The 19,744-nt window shown below is 46.3% G+C and overlaps 1 protein-coding gene across 1 annotated transcript; it reads right to left on the bottom strand.

Annotated features, from left to right (window-relative positions):
* Positions 1–7,142: 7,142 nt before the first annotated feature.
* Positions 7,143–10,366, bottom strand: LOC141027610 (uncharacterized). Its single transcript, XM_073504698.1, has 2 exons — positions 10,285–10,366; positions 7,143–7,582 (listed from the first exon to the last, which is right to left on the bottom strand). The coding sequence occupies exons 1-2, from the start codon at positions 10,364–10,366 to the stop codon at positions 7,143–7,145; spliced, it is 522 nt and encodes a 173-aa protein (XP_073360799.1).
* Positions 10,367–19,744: the final 9,378 nt, after the last annotated feature.

Raw genomic sequence — 19,744 nt, 5'->3', positions numbered from 1 at the left:
GTAATCCAATCTATGTAATACTCCTTTCGGCAATTGGAAGAAGGAAATCATATATAGTACCATGTTACTTAGTACTGAATTTATGAGGACCAACCTTCCTCCCAGAGATAGCAATTTACCTTTCCAACTGCTAAGTCTTTTTTGTAGTCTCTCCTCGACGTGTTTCCATTCAGCATTTGTGAGTCTCTGATAATGTATCGGTATCCCCAAATAAGTGATCGGAAACTGGCCCAATCCGCATCCGAACAAGTCAGCATACAGATGGGCCTCGTCTTGAGCCTCGCCGAAACAAAACAGTTCACTTTTATGGAAATTGATCTTAAGCCCCGAGAGTTGCTCGAATGCTGATAAAATTAATTTCAGATTTCTTGCTTTCTCGAGGTCATTATCCATAAAGAGAATCGTATCGTCGGCATATTGGAGGATAGAGAGGCCACCATCCACTAGATGACTCACTACCCCATCAATCTGGCCATCAACCTTGGCACGCCCAATCATGACCGCTAACATATCAGCCACTATATTGAATAGCATGGGTGATACTGGGTCACCTTGTCGCAATCCTTTCTTCGTTTGGAAATAGTTGCCAATGTCATCATTGACTTTAATGGCAACACTACCTCCAGGCACGAAACTATGGATCATTGCGCGCCACTCTGTAGAAAAACCTTTCATTCTGAGAGTTTGTTGAAGAAAAGACCACTTGACTTTGTCATAAGCTTTTTCAAAGTCGATTTTAAGAACCACCCCATTTAGTTTTTTCCGATGCAATTCGTGAACTGTTTCATGAAGGACAACAACCCCATCTAGGATGTTTCTGCCTTGCATGAAAGCAGTTTGAGAAGGGCGAACCACATGTTCAGCAACGGAATCTAGTCTAATCGTCACTACTTTAGTGAATATTTTAAAACTAACATTAAGGAGGCAAATTGGACGGTATTGTTGTATCCTTTCAGCCTCATTAACTTTAGGTAATAAAATAATTTCACCGAAGTCTAAGCGAAACAAAAACTGCCTTTCTAACTTCCTCCTCAGAAAATGGAGCTGTTAGAAGGCTATTTTCCGCATCAGAAACATGGGGGATATCATCTGTTCGAGACTCATCCATTGAGCAGTTTCCTTCCTCAGGGGTTCCGAACAGATTTTTATAATAACTAGTGATATAAGACTTAAGTTGCTCATGCCCTTCAATGGTGCCCTCCTCCTGTTGTAGGGAATGAATAAGTTTCCTCCGATGTCTACCATTGGCGACACCATGAAAAAATCTAGTATTCGAATCACCTTTCAGGATAAACTGAGAGTTTGAATGTTGGTACCACTTGAGTTCCTCCTCGCGCAGCATGCTAGCTAACTGGGCATTCGATTGACTCTTGATCTCTATTTCAAAGTCAGAGAGAGGTCTAATCTCTGCCAGAGCTTCTAAATCATCAATAATAGATGAAAGACGAAGCTTCTCCTTTTTTAGGATACCCACAGTGTGCCTAGCCCATCCACCAAGGAACTTACGTAATGCACGTATTTTGTTGTTCCATATGTGTATTGGGGTAAGCCCGGCAACCGGTTTATCCCACACCTCCTTCACCATTTGATAGAATCCATCTCGATGCAACCAACCCAGTTCAAACTTGAATTTGCGTCTGTGTTGTGGTCGAGGTAATCCAGTGGTTAAGAGGATGGGTGCATGGTCTGAGATAGCCTCTATACGAGGCAGAGCACGAACAGAAACCATTGGGAATTTGGATTCCCAGTCGGTATCCATTAAAACGCGATCTAATTTCTCATATGTCGGCTCTGGAAGACTATTCGCCCAAGTGAATTGTCTTCCAATCATGGAAACCTCTCGCAAATCTAGACTGTCTATGACAGCACTCAAAAGGAAAGGCCAATGATTATCAAACCTACCTCGGCTTTTCTCATTTGGAAATCGTAGCAAATTAAAATCCCCACCAATAAGAATGGGGTAGGGATTATCTTTCGCTAGATTAACCAGTTCACGGAGAAAAACGGCCTTGAGCTCATCCTGGGCTACCCCATACACGGCGACGAGGGTCCATGTGAAGTTGTCAGCTTTGTTTCGGATATGGAGTTTAATATGAAACTCTCCATCCGAACTAGCCAAAACATCCATAGTCCCTGTGTTAATGCCAAGTAAAATGCCCCCAGAACGACCTCGAGGTGGCCATGAAATCCAATTATAGTCTATCCCGCCAGACAGGCGGTTAAGCAGACTTACTGAGAAATCACGTCTCCCCGTTTCAGACAAAGCCAAAAAGTCTAAATTGTACTCCCTATTACATTCCGCTATGAATAGATGTTTAGCCAAGTCACCAAGACCTCTGCTATTAAAGAACATGCCATTCATGGGGAAACAATAGGAGATCTAGAAAATGTTGCCCTCTTAGAGGGTTACCGACTTTTTTTTGAACGACCGGATTTGGATTTACGACCGGAAGCTGTAAGCTCAATCAATGAGCTAAGCCAGGGTTCCTCCAAGCCCACATCTGAAACCTCCCCTACTACATGAGCGAGTAGCTGACCATTTGATGTGGCATGCAGCTCCTCCTCATCTAGATGTGAGATAAAAGATTTGCTAGAAGCAGCTAGTATGATTTCACTTAAGTGTTACTAGTCTGCTAGAGCACATGCTTAGAGCTTACCCTACAACAGTGTAAAAAAGGCTACAAACCCATTAAAGGAGGCCCTGGTTATTCCCTTTTCTTCCATTGTTGAGCTTTGTCTTCCCCACCACTTGTCTCTTTTTTCCTTCCCCTGGAGACAACTATTTTTTGCTGCAACCAACCAGTAAAGCAGCCAGGGGAGATGCGAAACTCTTTGTGACCTTCTGAATTCACTGATACCAGTAGTGTTTATCAAGTTGATTCATGCAGCATGATGTTTTGGAAACACGCGAAGTCTGTGGCTTTGTTTCGTTTCACCAACAACATGCTGCTGGGTGCTTTAGTGTTGTCTGCCACACACATTGAAACGCATGCACCGTAAGACTGATGCCACCGTATCTCCCCCATTAGCGAATCTTGCTTCTCTGCTGCCGGTACCCTTCCTCCAATCGCTCACTCCAGTAGCAGTCATGTTCAATCTGGGTACGTAGCATGAACAATTTTATTAGATACAATTGTTATTTTTTGCAGTTAAGTAGTACTGCTTAAGGTTTCATCTGACTGTAGAACAGAGTAAAAAGGCTATAATCCCCTTAAGGTGCCCCTAGTTATTCCTTTTCTCCGTTGTTGAGCTTCCTGTTGTCGTCCCGATCTTCACCAATAATTTGTTGTTTTCCTCTTTTTATAATGCTCATTATCTTTTTCATCTTACCCTCGAGACAACTCCGTATGCCTAAACCAATCAATCATGAGAAATAGTGGGAGAAACAGTGAAGTATAAGTAGCCAAGGGAGAATAAAAACTATGGAAGCCTTTTGGATTTGCTGATACTAGTGCATACTGAAGAGCGTGGCGTCACCAGCATGACATCTGAAGCCAACAGGTGAAGCCGAGTATTGGTTTTCAGTGTTGCACTGTGGGATGCTTTACTGGCAGCGCTTAGTTATTTAGCTAGCACCCGCAAACTTTCTGTAGATCTGTGCAAAATGGTTTACAAGAAAATCTTCAACACTCATCGCCATTCGTTATCAAGACCATCTAATGGTGGGGAATGATCTACACTTGATATTTGCAGACAACAACGTTGAACGGAGCTAATAAACTAAGTACAGAATGTAACAAAGACTAGGAGATAACTGCATTTGATGGAGTTAATTACCTAGCTGCAAATTTCAATTATTTAGTTAAGTTTGCACACCTAAATAACTACATTGGATGGAGTTGATCCATCCACATGCAAGCCTGGTTCCTGCTAACTAACTAGTTAACCAGTATCTTTTTTGCTTGTAGTATAAAGTTTCAAATAGCACTCTAAGCTTCTTAGCGGCAGACCTCTTCTATATGCTATAGCGTGCTATTTAAAATGTTTGCTCATTTCTTTGGACAAAAAACCCTTTGCATAGGACCTCTTCTAAACGCTATAGCGCGCTCTTTAAAACCTGTGTAGTTAGCGTTGTTCCATGTGATGCTATGCTCTAATTAACGGTCATGGGATGTTATGCTTTACTGGCAGTGATTAGTTTAATTAGCTTTACTGTGGCGAGACCTGTACTACAGAAAGTTGAGAGAAACTGTAAAAGAAAGTCATAGTGATGTACAAAATACTACACATTCTGCGGATCATAGAGTACTGACCACGAACTCTCACACAAGAACAAAAGCATCATTGGTAGTATTTATCTGTTTTGGCCAATATATCAGGAATAGAAAAGCTCACGCGAGAAAGCAAACTCGCAAAAGCATAATAGTATCAAAGAACAAAAGAAATCAACGATTAAACTGAACAAGACCCATGGTTGTGCCTGTCTACCTACCTAATAGTACATAGACTACTACTGCTCTTCTTAAGTTCGGCATGAGCTTGTTCCACGAGGAGAGACCACGCCTTTTTGAAGTATTTGAAGAATTCATTTTTGTGCCACGTGCCTGGTTTGCGATACTTGCGTTTGCGCTCGTCCAGGCACATTTCCACGAACTTCTTTGCAAATATTTCCTCTTGTGGGTGATGATGGACGATTTGAGTTAGCCACGACAGATCGGTTGCCACCTTCATAAAATCCTTCTGGAGCGTCGATGAAGGTGCGCACACGAGGCTGTAAGCCTTTCGGAGCTTCCCATCGGCTTTGACAAGCCAAAGGCTATCTTTGTTGTGCCAGTAGATGTATGTATGCACCCCCGCCGAGTTGGTGCGGCCGAGGGAGGAAGCGCTGCCACCATCTTCGCCGTCGTTGTCGTTTGAGTTGTCGTGATATTGACGTTGTCATGGGAGTCATCGTCGTTGGAGCTTGCAGTGACAAAACAAGTTGCCCTGGACACGACCTCGACATAGAAGGTGCCGCCGTTGATGTCATTCTTATCTTCGGAGTACTTGACGGCGACAATCACTTTGGGGTCACTTTCATCATCTAAATGACGATAGGTTCAGAGGAGGAGACGAGGAGACGTAAAAAGGGAGCCATGGATTGATTTCTGAGGCTGATGGTCGTGGTATTGAACCTACAAACGGGTGCGCGCGCGCGCGCACACACACACAGAGACACACACACACATATATGTATATATCCTTTGGTATTAGGCAAAGAAGGAAGATGGAAATCCAAGTTTTGATATGGTCGGCCGGTTCATGCATGGACACAATCCATGTTTTCCTTACCTACTCAACTGATGATTGATATCACCTCTTATTTGGTTTGAGTTCCATCTTCCTTCTTTGCTTAATACCTAAGGAGGTAATTCAGAATTTTGGCGGGCAAACACTATCTCGCCATGTGCTCCATCGTCTTTTTGCGCACATGCCTGACACCACGACCATGGCTCCCCTTCTGCCGCTCCTCGTCTGCTCCTCTAAACGTGTTGTCATTTCAGATGATGAGAGTGACAACAAAGTGATCGTCACCATCGAGAATTCTAAAGATCAGGACGGTCATGGTGGTGCCTCCTATTCCTATGCCATGTCCACGACCACTTCCCTTTGTTGCTACTAGCTAGCTCTGACAATGGACATGGCAATGACTACCACGGCAATGGTGATGTCAACGACGACTCCGATGACGACCAAGATAGTGACAACACTTCCTTGGCCCGATCCTCTCGGCGGAGGTGCAAAACATACAACTACTAGCACAACGAGGGAAATCTTGCCTTGTGGAAGCCGATGGAAAGGTCCGCAAGACTTGCGACCGCGCGCGCACCTTCATCAACACTGCATGAGGAGTTTATGAAGGACAGAAAACCGATCCATTGTGGCGAGATCAAATCATCCACCATATCCCACAGGAGGAAATATTTGAAGATGTTTTTGGAAATGTGCATGGATGAGTGGAATCACAAGTATCGCAAAATCGAGAACAAGGAAAATGAACTTTTCAAAGGGTGCAAAAAGGTGTGGCCCAACCTCCTGGAACAAAGTCGTGCCGAACTTATGAAGAGTAGTAGTAGTCCACGTAGTACTAGGTTGGTGGACACACATGCATGTGGTACATTTCAATTTAACCATGGTTTTATTTCGTTATGCGTACTCTTTTGTTTTTGTGAGTTTTCTTTTTTTGGTGAGGTTATTTGTTCCCAACATAATAGAATGAACAATAAAAATATATCAGTAACTATTGTATGTGTGGCCCATATGGCCCAGGCCCATATAGCCGCGTGGCTTGTTGACCTAGTGAGGAGTAGAAAGGGGATCTAGCAGAGTGCGTGGAGCAGCACACGAGAGATTACCGCTCCTACTCCTGGTATGCTCCTCCAAATCCTACATGGTATCAGAGGCCAGGTGGCTGGTGATAACGGCAGTGTAGGTCGTCGGCAGGTAGCAAAGTCCGGCGAGAGGGGTGGCGCACGCATCTGGGCGTGGTCGGAGGCAGCGAGCCGTGCGCGAGCGCGAGGCGGTGGGGCGGAATGTGGGACCTATGTGGCTGGACACAACGGGGCTAGGAGGAGGCCCAGCTGACGCGGAGACTAGCGCTGCTGCTGGAGCATAGGATGTGCAGCTGCTCGAGCTGCTTTTGTTGTGCAGGAGGAAGCAGAGGAGGTGCGGCTGGATGCGGTTGCATTTGGACAAGGAGACAGTGTTGGGGAAGCCCTGAGAACTGTAGGTGGCATGGAACGGAACGAGATGATCCCATGAGGGCGGCTGGTACGGCGCCAACGTGGCGTAGGGGTTGTATTGCATTAGGTAGGTTGTGCATGCGATCCCGGACGGAGACCAAGAAAACCAGCGGAGTTGGGGACCCAGCCGGGGCATGGAGGCAGGATGGCGACACCATACGGAGCGAAGAAGCCCATGTATGGGTTGTGGGAGGGAGTGCCATTGCCACAGACGCCCGAGTCGCCTGTCCCCCTGGAGCGAGTTGTTGTGGCCGCGTCCTTGGTGCTGATTGGGGGCCCGATCGGTGCCGCGCTCCTGAGGCTTCTCCACACAATCACCTTGACAGGGGCAGGACAACCAGTGCTATTAGAGCCAGACACGTAGGAGGAACCGCGGCTCCCATGAACAACAAGGACGGTGGCACTCGCTTCGGAAGCGCGCTATGCAATATTCTCCTTGGCGAGCTTGACTCGTGAGAAGACCGTATCGAAGGGCGGCAGGGGGACGATGTCGCCCAAAACCACGTGTATGGTGTCGACGTGTTGGTCGAGGCCGTGTAGGAACTGCGTGGTGAGATCAACCTCGGTGGCGGCGTGATCAAAGTTCGCGAGACCGACTTTGAGAAGCTTCATGCAGCGCGCATACTTGTCCACAGACAGTTCACCCTGCTTGACGTTTGGATATTGCCTATTGAACATCATGTAGCGGGCCCCTCGGTTGGCTAGGAAATAATCGTGGATCCGCATCGAGAGATCATAGGTGGTGGTGACCCTGATCTCGTGATCGACAGTCTGATTGGCAAGAGTGGCATACATGGCAAGGGTGACATAGGTGTCGAGCTTGAGGTTCTGGCTGTCCGCATTGGGTGGCGGTGGATGCTCTATGACGTATGTGACGCCATAGGGAACAAGGAACATAAGAAAGAACGATTTCCACTTGTGGTAATTCAGCAAGGTTTAAGAGGAACTTGATGTCGCTGGAGATGTCGGCATGGAAGGTAGGGTGACGAGCGGGTGGTGTCGGCGGCGTGGTGGAGGAGAACAGAGGGGCAAACTAGGAGCTGGTGGGTGGAGCAATGCCCCTGAGATGAGATGGGGAAGTGCCGAAGATGAACGTCATGGTGGTGGCAAGCGACGTCGTGGGGAGGGTCACCGCAGAAGAGAAGGAGTGCTGCTCCGACATGGCGATGGCCTGGAGTCTGATACCAAGTTGGAGTATCGAATTGTTGTCTCTGTATTGCTTCAGTTACAGGAGGTAGAACATATACTAGAGAGTTACAGAAGAAGCCCGATAAAACAGGCACGCAGGCCTCGGGGGTGGGTGCGATCCCAAATTCTAGGGCTGGACGTGCCAGTCATATGCAATAGAATATGTAGACGTTAACATATAAAAGATTATTGTGAGGATAATATGATATAAAAATTCTTGTGAGGATAATATCATCAACATATAAAAGAAGGTAAGCAGTTTTGTTGTTATGATGAAAGGTGAAGAGTGAAGTGTCAGAACGGGAAGGGGTAAAACCAATGGTTTGAGTATAAGTAGAAAAACGTTGGAACCAGGCACGTGGTGCTTGTTTAAGACCATAAAAAGGTTTTTGAAGAAGACAAACATGATTAGGATAGGAGGAATGTTCGAAGCCAAGAAGTTGTGACAATAGACTGTTTCTTGAAGAGAGCCATGAAGGAAAGCATTTTTGACATTTAGTTGATGAATTGGCCAGGAAGAAGAGACGGCGATGGTAAGGACAGTGCGAATAGTGCCGGGCTTAACAACTGGAGAGAAAGTCTCATCATAATCGATGCCGTGTTGCTGAGAGTAACCACGACATACCCATTGAGCCTTATAACGTGCAAGACTCCCATCAGAATTAAATTTATGGCAAAAACCCATTTGCCCGAAACGATATTTGTATTGGAAGAACGAGGAACTAACTGCCACGTGTTATTCTGCAGAAGGGCTCTGATATCATGTAGAATTGTATTGAATAATTGTTGATGCAGTATTGTGCCAGTACAAGAGGTATATATAAGAGTCAAGCCGCACCTGACCTAGCCCTATTACAAACCGAGTAGGAGTCCTAATCCTATTACAAGTTGTATTCTAACAGAGATTAAGGGAGGGTGTTAGAATTAGAGATATAATGTAATCTCAAATGTTTATCTTCTCCCTCTCTCGTAACAACTCCTATCTCTATCTCCTTGTAACGAACCTAAATCCTAGCGATGGGGTGTGACTTGTAAGCCACGGTAAGGGCTCTTCTTGCTATCGATCAATATAACCACACGCGGCTCTCTACGGAGAGTAGGAACGCTTCCATCTAATAATATATATATATATATATATATATATATATATATATATATATATACTCATTCATGCGGACGGCCTTGATGTCTTTGTTGGGATATTTGGAATTAACCATCAAATTTTTATCGGTGCTTCTCTTGGGTCCTTTGTACGTGCTAAAAAATTATAGTTCCTCCTATTCTCTGGAATCAATTTCAATTATTTGCATGGGAATTTTTTTTGTGGGTTGCATGGAAATTAATCTGTAGCAGTAGGAGTAGTCCTTGCTGGAAGCACACACGGCCGATTGTGTCGGCCAACGAAGAATGTCCAGCGCGAAGTAGTCCATTATATCATGTCCGGGCCGTGTCCCCATCCTTTCTTTTTCAAGAATGAAAAGTAAATAGATTTACGTCATGACCAGTGTATAGTGTGTATCCATACGTACGTACATATCTAATCCATCGTATCATCTATATCTACAGTGACCACCATGGCGAGAGAAGCTTCCGATCGGCGACCGGCGGCTGAGGTATGGTGCTCGATGCTGCTAATCAACTTCTCTGTAGAGTCTCGGATTCCCTAGGTGTGAATGACACCGGTCAGAGATGTACATGTCATTAGCGCCGGCTAGTACTCCCTCCGTTCCATATAAACTTTGTACTAAATCGGCGACACTACTATGGAACGGAGGGAGTATTCATATGTCATTTCCGATTCAGTTTAGATTGATTGTGGCAGGTACAAGTTGGGGCAATTTTTTGGACTTTGGATAACAGCATATGTTGAGGTACTGTCGGTTCAGTGCTCTACCATCGAATTTGTCTCTGGTCTAGAAAAATTATATGGCCTCGAGGTAGTGTTGGTCAAGGGTTCCTACAGCGACGAAGTCAAGCAATATTTGCTGCAGAAACATGCAGGAGGCAGTTATGTATGGAAGGGAGTCGACGTACACAAGAGTTTTGTTGAAGTTAGAGGACCAACAACCTCCATCCTCATCTCGATTCTATTTCTTTCCCTCTACTTCCGCTGCCCACGTCATAAACTCCTCTGCAGCCATAGTGAGGACTAACCAAACAAAGGAAATTAACATGGAATCAATACAATAAGATGCGAAAAATAAAATAAAGCAGTAATTCTCACAATCAACATTAAGATTTGTGTTATTTTACCTCCAGTTTCGACCAAGTGTTGGGACAGTGGATCCCTGACCGCGACGCCATCCTGTCTACTACCTGTGCACTTGGTCGATGTAATTCTCATCCTAGTCATCTTTTTCGCCGCCGTCCTCACCCTCACTCTCCTCCTGCTCCGTGTAATTCTCAAACTCCTCCATTTCATTCTCATACTGATCCTCGTCGTCCTCACCGTCCATCTCTATCACAATGTTATGCAACATGCAGCGTGCGTAGATCAATTCATAAAACAAATATGAAATGACGGAGTGCCAAAACATGGTGTCTAGTTCCTTTTGATGTGTCTTTCAATCTCACCAACATGGCAAGAGTGGCGGCTGACGCTAAAGAGTGCCACCTATCGAACTCGGCTTCATAAGGAGGTAAATCTGCATGGAGGTCCTTGTCTTCAAGGATGTATAGTGTGAATTTCCATGGGAGGAGAGGGCATCCTGCATCCCCAATTATGTATGCCTCGACTTCTGATCCACCACCTGATTATATCTTCAGCTTGTTACCATTCAGCCAAATAGACTCCTCACAGAACTTGAAGAGCCAAGAGTCATTTAAAATGCTTGATTGATTCATGCTAGCTGCGGCTCCTAACGAAATCTTTGTGAACCTCTTATCTAGATCAATGCCGGCTTTTTTTTTGACAAAGAGATCAATGCCGGATTGCAATAGGACACCACCACTCTTCTCATGGTCACAGTTTCGTGATCCAAATGTGACGTGCGATACAATGTTATGAATCGCAAAACCAAAGGACAGCAATGCAGTGCAAATACAATTGAAGTCACACAACATGCAGTCAATTTACCGTCTCCATTGGTTTTTATATAATTTGTACAATCTAAGAGGAAGCTAGAAAGGTCCAAATACCACGAGGTTAAGTTAATACTCGCTCTGTCCCACGAGAATACTCCCTCCGTCCAAACACCATGATTGAGGGAGTAGTATATAGGTGTGCGGCAAATCGACTGGTTTAATAGCAAGTTAACAACGTGCCATCAGCGACATATCAGAAGCACAAACCTTTCCTTTTGAGAATGAAATAATTAACTTTGATACTTAGGATGCAGAGAAATAGCTCGGGAATCACAGCTAGAACATCTTGCTAGTGCTTGCAGAGGAAGCTGCCAACTACCGAAAATAAAACTGAACTTGTGTCTGGTGTATAAATTTTAATGTCGGAGCACTTGAACAAGTTGCCTTCACCTCCAGGCTGCCTGCAGCAGGTCAGGAAGTACTTCCGGGACATTAAATAATTGCGGCCTGCCACCACTTCTGCTGCCCACATCATAAACTCCAAAGAAGCATAGGCGTGAGGGGGAGTGTTGGAGTATAAGGTTTCGCCTCTCTCATAATTCGGATTGATGGGTGAATTGGTTTGGTGCATAAACTTGCAACCAACAGGTTTAGGGTTCAAAATCCAATAAAATCCATAAACAATTGCGGCATGCCCCCGCTTCCGCCGCCCATCTCATAAACACCATAGACTTCTGGAGTAACTGGTTGAAGTATAAATTCAATAGTCATCAATCACTATGATGTGCAAAATGCAGCACACATCGATCATCTGAACTACTGTCACGCACATTACTCTTCTACAGGTGTCATCTCACTGTGTTGGATACTTCTCCAAGTTCATATCCGACGGACGGACAAACCAAGGCTCACGGGAGAAACACCTCCATAATGCATGCATGCGCCTAGCGCCCATAACTGCTACAACTCTACTTTGGATTCCCTTCCTTGCTCGCTCAAAACCAGTTATTAGTTTGTCATCTCCCCACTCTGTTTTCTGCTCTGCTCTTCTCTTCTCCCGGTACCGTGGTGCAGCTGCCATTATGTTTACAAAACTGAATCAATCAAACATTATGTTTACATATTCTTCACCTCACCACATGCAAAAAAAAAAAAAAAAAATCGGTAGGGAAGCCATGCACTACACTATTCATTGTTTTCTCTGTCACAAAAGCTCATTACTGCCAACGATATATAATGAGGTAATATCACCGGAAGTCAAAGAACTTGCCCTTGATGTTCAGTTTGGTGCTAGAACTTTAAAAATACGGATCTGTGGTCATCTAACTTGACATCACGTGCAAATACGGTCACAAAATACGCATGCGGACATATCAGGGTGTATGGGCGTACCTGCCAGTGAGTGATGGCGTTCGGCCGACTGATTTTTGCACAAAACAACCTTATTATTTTTTATTTGAGGGAAAGGCCAACCACTGTGCAGCAGCATATTGGTACGAAAATTAACGGAAAAGGCCGACCGTTGTACAGCATATAGGTACGATAATTAACTAAAATATCAGTGAGGCGGGACTCGAACACACGACCCAAATTAAGGACACAAGCCACTCTAGCCAACCAACGAACCCTTCACGTTCATATTTCAAGTATGGATAACAAACTGAGATATATTGAACGCGGAGCTTAAATGACATTTATTTTTTCGTACCTATGAGCAGTGGGTCCTGCCTGTCATTACACATTGAAAATTAACAGGAAAAAGCATGACCACCAGCTCTCGAACAAACAACCAAAGGGTAGCACAGAGGACGTTCTAGCCGCTACAACCTACACGTATACAAGTCCACGGTGAATAACTAGTCTTAATGTACTGGAAATATGTAAGTATTATGTAAACTATAATTACATAATAATAAAAATAATGTCTAAATATGTGTTATAACTATTGTACATACAAATGATATAACCTACTTTTAAATTTGTTCATGTATTATTTTAAAAATATTCACATATTTAAATAAAATTTACGAATTATAATTTTTTTGTATCATTTAAAATAAATATTTCCAAAATTAAATTACAAATATTATTTTAACTTTACAAACATTTAGATAACTGTTCTCGCATTTATAGAGTTCAACTTTTGTATAATTTAAAATGTAAACATTGATATGAATATTCAATCGTGTCTAATATTTAAATTATATAATTTTTTAAATATAAGTCATGAGTAAAAATTATACACAAGTGAATAATTTTGAATATTTATTAAATGTTTGAACCCATCATTTTGCATAATTTAAATATAAGCCTCAAGTGTGTTATTTTTCTTGGATTCATTAAACATATTTATTTAATAAACATATTTATTTAATAAACAGTATCAATGTCGGTTTAACTAAATATCTTTTATATAAATACGCATGTGTATATTTAAATGTTTTTATTTACTAATAATGATCGCTTGTATGTATAATATTCTTGGAACATAAATTTGTGAATGACGTTTACAAATATCTTTAAAAAATAGCAAGTGCAAAATGGGCCGCAGTATCCGCAGAAATAAGCCGGCAATGGCAACCCCCTTCCGAGAGACACGCATGTCCTGTCGGACAGCCAGCCAGAGTGACAAAGGGAGCAAAAACACAGCTGTTGAAATGTCACTCTGTTTTACAGCTCTGTCAAACCGTCTTGATGTGCAATTAGCCAATTAGTATCACTCCCATTGTTTTACTGCTCCACTTGTAAGTACTATGTTGATAGCATTATATTTTATCTTAATGTGTCAACCTACCTAATATGACTTCTGGTCCTGCTTAACGGAATCAACTTTAGCAGTACGTGGCTCTACGTATTTGAGGTAAAAAAAAAGGACCGGTAAAATAGCTTAAATGGGCTGCAGATGTACGCCAATTCCTCATAGATTCAGAAAAAAATGGCATTTAAGTTCCACGTTCAATAAATCTAAGTTTGCTATCCATACATGAGAAGAAATGTGAGGGTGTTTTGGCTGGAGTGGCTTGTGTCGTAAACATTGGCCACGGGTTAAGTCTTTGCTCACCCATTCTTTGTGTTAATTTTTGTACCTATATGCAGCACAACAGTCGGCTTTTTCCGCAAATAAAAAAATGTGAGGGTGTTTTGTGCAAAAGTTAGTCAGCCGAGCAACATCACTCATTGACAGATGGGGTCATACACCCTGATACGTCTGCATGTGTATTTTGTGACCATATTTGCACGCGTTGTCAAGTTTGGTGACCAAAAAGCAGTATTTTTAAAGTTCTAGCACCAAACTGAACATCGAGTGCAAGTTCTATGACTTCTGGTGATATTACCTCATATATAATACATGAGTACTCGTCTTTGCCTGATATAGGACAACACATATTAGAGCCTTTGGTTGGCTCCACTACCATGCATCAAGGGCCCGCACTGCATGATGCATGCAATTGTAATGTAATGAAGCTGAGCAGCAGGATGAAGAGCTATCAATAGTGCCGGTTAGTCTCCCTCACACCTGCATGATTTAAACTGGATGAGATACTGTATGTAACCAAGCATGCATACAGTTGAGCTGGGTTTAAGTGTATCATGTTTTTCCACTATCATAAAGCATATATTAGTGGAGTGGAGCTGTTGAGGATATGGACCTTAGAGTCACCCGCCAGGAGGGGCCGGGTTACTCGTAGGGTCGTTGCCCGAAGCCCGGAGCCAAGGTTCAAGACGATGGGCCAGAGATGGGCTGAGACCCGGATATGTCTTAAGGCCCGTAGTTACAATCATTACTATAATAGAACTTGTAGTATAAGGCAAGTATTGTTTAGAGTCCGAGCCGGACACTCTTATGAGCCGGCCGGGACTCTAAGGGCTGCTGGGCGTCAGCCTCCCTATATAAAGGGACGACCCGGCAGCGGTTTAAGGGCGACAACAAGATCATCGAGAGCCGGGCGTAGTTGTTTAGCTCCCTGGCGATCGTAACCCTAATCAATAACACCTTGAACTGGATGTAGGCTTTTACCTTCACCGTAAGGGGCCGAACCAGTATAAACCTTCGTGTCCCTTGCCCCGCATAACCCTTTCAAGCTTCCTAGTTGCGATGGCTCCACGACTAAGTCCTAGCTCGAGGACATCTGCCGTGACAATTCCACGACAGTTGGCGCCCACCGTGGGGCTAGCGCACGGTGGATTTGAGTTCTTGAAGGGCAGCTTCGAAGGGCTCAAGGGATACGCTGTGGGCCGGATGACCAAGAGTCGTCGCGGCAAGCTCTACATCAACGATGCGGACTGGGGCCCCGACGCCGGCTCAATTGAGTACGGGTACCGGGTCCCCTTTGACGGAATTCATGTTTTCATTGGCAAGATTGGTGAGCCAGGCCCCGAGCCGGATCTCCGCGCCGATCTCATCGAAATGGCTCAGCGCGCACGACCCGCCCGGGCCCGGCCTACCTTAAGGCGCGCTTTTGTGGGATGCATCCATGGAGGGCCCTCTGATCCATCTGGGTCCGGTGATGAGGCGGCCGCCGGCTCTGACGGCGAGTTGGCCACCGATGAGTCAAACTAGTTGTACCAACTTCAAGATAGTAGGCTCATGGGTTGTTCCGATGGCGACAGTATTCCGGACCTTTCTGATCCGCCAAGTCAGGTTGGAGTTTTTATGGCCGGTGCGCAGCCTGTTCAGAACCCCGCTGCTGGATCGGGAAACCCGGTGCCTTCTCCGGCTCAGGTGCTGAGGATCTCACGGACAAGATGACGGCCCTGTTAACCGCCACGGTTGACCCGGCAGATCAAGCCCAGCATGATGCGGAGGTGGCACAGTTGAAATTGGATCTGATAAAAGCTAAAGAGGATCTTGCAGCAGAAGGGATCAGGCTGGCTGCGGAGCGGGCGGCTCTCGATGCCCGGACTCAGCTGATTCAGGCGCGGTCCTTCCAACTCACGATGGATCAGAACGCGGCCAACGAGGTCATGAGAAGGAGGCATCAGAAGGCCCAGTCTTGACTCCCGCCGGTTTACGATCCGCGCAATCTCTTCAACACGCCAGGTGCGGGATCCACTAACCCGCCAGGGGCCATTGCGCCCGGGTCAGGACCCCTTATTCAGCCACGAGTGATGGGGCCTCCCCAGGTGCCCCCTGCCCCGCCTCAGTATGTGCCAATACCCCCGGGTCATTACGATAACCCGCTGGAGAACATGGTAGCTGCGGCAGCACGACTGGCGGCTCTCCCCGTTGACGGCGACTCTCCGGCGGCCATCGAAACCCGCCGGGTCAGGGAACTCCTTCAAACAGCGCTGGCGCAGCAAGAGGCATACTCCTACAGCCGGGACAGGATCCACTCGACCCCTCGTCCAGGCCAGAGCCCGAGTTACAGTCGGCACATGGTCTCAGCAACCGGCTCAAGTAATGTCCGACGCCATGACCCGCCCCCTGGCCATGGCCCGGTTCATAATGGAGCCTTTTACGCAGCAGCCCAAGCACGACAAGAGGCGGAGCAGGCGCCTCAATTGACGGCTTACCAGACCCCCCCGGCGTATCCAACGACTTCCGTTGATGTGGGTATCCCTACCAGGACCGGGGGTGTCCCTTGTTTGGTGCCAGCCATCCGTAATGAACGTCTACCTAAGGACTTCAAGGGCCCTAGGAAGGTGCCTAACTATACAGCTGACTTACAGCCTGCGGCCTGGATTAAGAGTTATGAGATGGCTATGGAATTGCTAGAGGTCAGCGAGGTGGCCATGGCCAAGTATTTCACCATGATGTTAGATGGAACTGCCCGCACGTGGTTAAAAGGGCTACCGCCGAACTCCATTGGGTCTTGGGCTGAGCTAAAAGCCCGGTTCATTCAAAACTTCAAGGATACCTGTAGGCAGTCTATGTCAATTGTGGATTTGACTAACTGTAAGCAGCAGGAGGGTGAATCCACGACCCATTGGGTTCGCCGGGTCAAGGAGATCATACATTCATCAGATAAGATGGATGCCGGCTCTGCAGTCTTAATGTTGGAACAGAACTGTCGCTTTGTGCCCCTTAAAATGAAACTCGGGCGGCTTAAACGCGACTGCACGGATATGGGTACACTGATGGCGGCTCTTGTCAAGTACGCCGATTCTGATGGTACCAAGGATCCCCCTTCAGATGATGAAAGGACAGGGAAGGGAAAGAAGAATGGCAATGGCAAGGGTCCTCAGTTTAACCCGGGGAACCAAGGAGGAAGCAAGCGTAAGGCCGACGGCAGCCTAGAGTTTGTAGCCAACACTAACTCTCAAGGCAATAACCAGCGACGCAAGGGGAGGCCCCCTCCCCGAGGCGGCGGGTCAGGACCTTCTCTGGAGCAGCTGTTGAATGAACCTTGTCCGAGACACGGCTCTAGAGAGAAGCCAGCGACTCATCTGTGGAAGGATTGTGCAATCATGAAGGCCTTTAAAAACTACAATGGCCCGGGTGGCGGCTCAGGTGCTGGCGGCTCAGGCGCCGGTGGCTTTCATGGCCCGGGTGGCGGCTCAAATTCCGGTCCTCAGAACGGTCAAGGGGGCTTTAATCAACAGTCTGGTCAAGGTCACCAACAGCAGCAGGGGGTTATCAGACCAACCCAAAGCAGCTTAGCGGTGGACAGTATCATGTGTTCACCACCAGTTTATGCAAACGAGATCAGAAGATTCACAAGAGGGCTGTTAATGCCGTTGAGCCGGCAGTTCCACGCTACTTACGGTGGTCTGAGCAGCCTATAGTGTGGAGCAGGGAGGATCACCCTCCCCGGGTGGATAACCCGGGCCACTTGGCCTTAGTGGTGGCTCCTCAGGTGGGAGGCTATAAGTTCACAAAGGTACTCATGGATGGAGGCAGCAGCATCAATATCCTCTATTATGAGACTTTCCGTCGTATGGGGCTAGTCGATAAGAACCTCAGCCAGTCAAACACTATGTTCCATGGTGTGGTACCCGGTAAGTCAGCTTATCCAGTCGGCAAGATCGAACTGGAAGTGGCTTTTGGTGATGAGAACAACTACCGGGTGGAGAAATTGACCTTTGAGGTGGTCAAGATAAGAAGTCCATACCATGCTATATTTGGACGGCCGGCTTACGCCAAGTTCATGGCACGGCCGTGTTATGTGTACTTACAGCTCAAGATGCCGGGTCACAATGGGACCATTACGGTTCACGGCAGCCGGAAAGTGGCTCTCGAGTGTGAGGAAGGTGATGCAGCTTATGCAGAGTCTGTCTGTGCAACGGAGGAGTTGAAATTTTACAAAGACAATGTTGATCCAACAGATATGACCTCTCTGAAAAAGCCAACCACGGAGAATGAGCCGGCGATGAAATTTAAGTCAGCTGATGAGACTAAGCTTGTTGATTTTGTTCCAGGAGACTCGTCTCAGCAGTTTAGCATCAATGCGAATCTGGACCCGAAATAGGAAAGCGCGCTCATCGAGTTCATCCGTGAGAATAGGGACATCTTCGTGTGGAAGCCTTCTGACATGCCAGGTGTACCTAGAGAACTCGTTGAGCACACTCTTAATGTGGATCCGAAATTTAAGCCGGTCAGGCAGTTCCTTCGGCGGTTTAATGAAGAGAGGCGAAAAGCTATTGGTGAAGAATGAGGCGGCTGATGCTTTAAGCCGGCTAGGTTCTCAACGAAAGCCGGTGCCGCCTAACACTTTCCTGGATGTCCTGTATAACCCCTCGGTTAAGTTGCCTACAGAAGAGGACTTGGCTATCCCTGACCCGGAGGCATGACTGGTGGCGGCTCTTCATGTCATACCAGACTGGACAATGCCATATCTGGCTTATATAACCCGGGGAGAGTTACCTGAGGATGAAACTCTGGCCAGGCAAATAACCCGGCGGGCTAAGTCAATGATTGTTATCGACGGCGAGTTGCATCATCGCAGTGTTTCAGGGGCATTTCAGCGTTGTATCTCCCCTGAGGAAGGACAAGAGATCTTGCGCGAGATCCATGAAGGGGATTGTGGCCATCATGCCGGTTCAAAATCTCTTGTGGCCAAGGCTTTCCGTCATGGTTTTTATTGGCTGACAGCTCACGCTGATGCAGAGGACTTGGTCAGTAAATGTGATGGCTGCCAAAGGTTCTCACGACGGGCTCATGTGCCGGCTCAGGAGTTGAGGATGATCCCAATCACTTGGCCCTTTGCGGTCTGGGGGCTTGATATGGTTGGGCCTTTTAAACTGTCCAAGGATAAGAAGACCCGCCTCTTGGTGGCAGTTGACAAATTCACGAAATGGGTGGAGGCTGAGCCAGTTAGCAAGTGCGATGCAGCCACGGCGGTTCAATTTATGAAAAAGGTGATTTTCCGCTTCGGTTTTCCACACAGCATCATAACTGACAATCGCACCAATCTATCCAAGGGTGCTATGGAAGAGTTTTGTCAACGAGAGCATATCCGACTTGATGTTTCCTCAGTGGCTCATCCCCAATCCAATGGTCAAGCTGAGAGAGCTAACCAGGAGATTCTGAAGGGCATCAAACCCCGGCTTTTGGTCCCTTTGCAACGGACGCCGGGTTGTTGGGTGGAGGAGTTGCCCTCCGTCTTATGGAGCATCAACACTACTCCTAACAGGTCTACAGGCTTCATGCCTTTCTTCATGGTTTATGGAGCAGAAGCAGTCCTCCCCAGTGACATCCGTCACGATTCACCTCGTGTGGCGGCTTATGTTGAGACGGATAATGAACAGGCGCGCCAAGATGCTCTGGACTTGTTGGATGAACAGCGTGATGTGGCAGCAGCCCGTTCAGCGATTTACCAACAAGACCTGCGCCGTTATCATAGCCGCCGGGTTAAATCCCGGGTCTTCGA

This window comes from Aegilops tauschii, chromosome 7 (assembly GCF_002575655.3).
Source record: "Aegilops tauschii subsp. strangulata cultivar AL8/78 chromosome 7, Aet v6.0, whole genome shotgun sequence".
Classification (NCBI taxonomy): domain Eukaryota; kingdom Viridiplantae; phylum Streptophyta; class Magnoliopsida; order Poales; family Poaceae; genus Aegilops; species Aegilops tauschii.
Note: the sequence above shows the minus strand (reverse complement) of the source record. Positions and strands in the feature narration are given on the sequence as shown.

What these genes read in the sequence shown, in the direction of transcription:
- LOC141027610 (XM_073504698.1), bottom strand. Translation starts at nt 10,366, where the DNA reads ATGGACGGTGAGGACGACGAGGATCAGTATGAGAATGAAATGGAGGAG. An exon ending in GGAGCAGGAGGAGAGTGAGG is followed by an intron (nt 7,583 to 10,284) that starts GTGAGGACGGCG and finishes CATACGTCATAG; the next exon opens with AGCATCCACCGCCACCCAAT.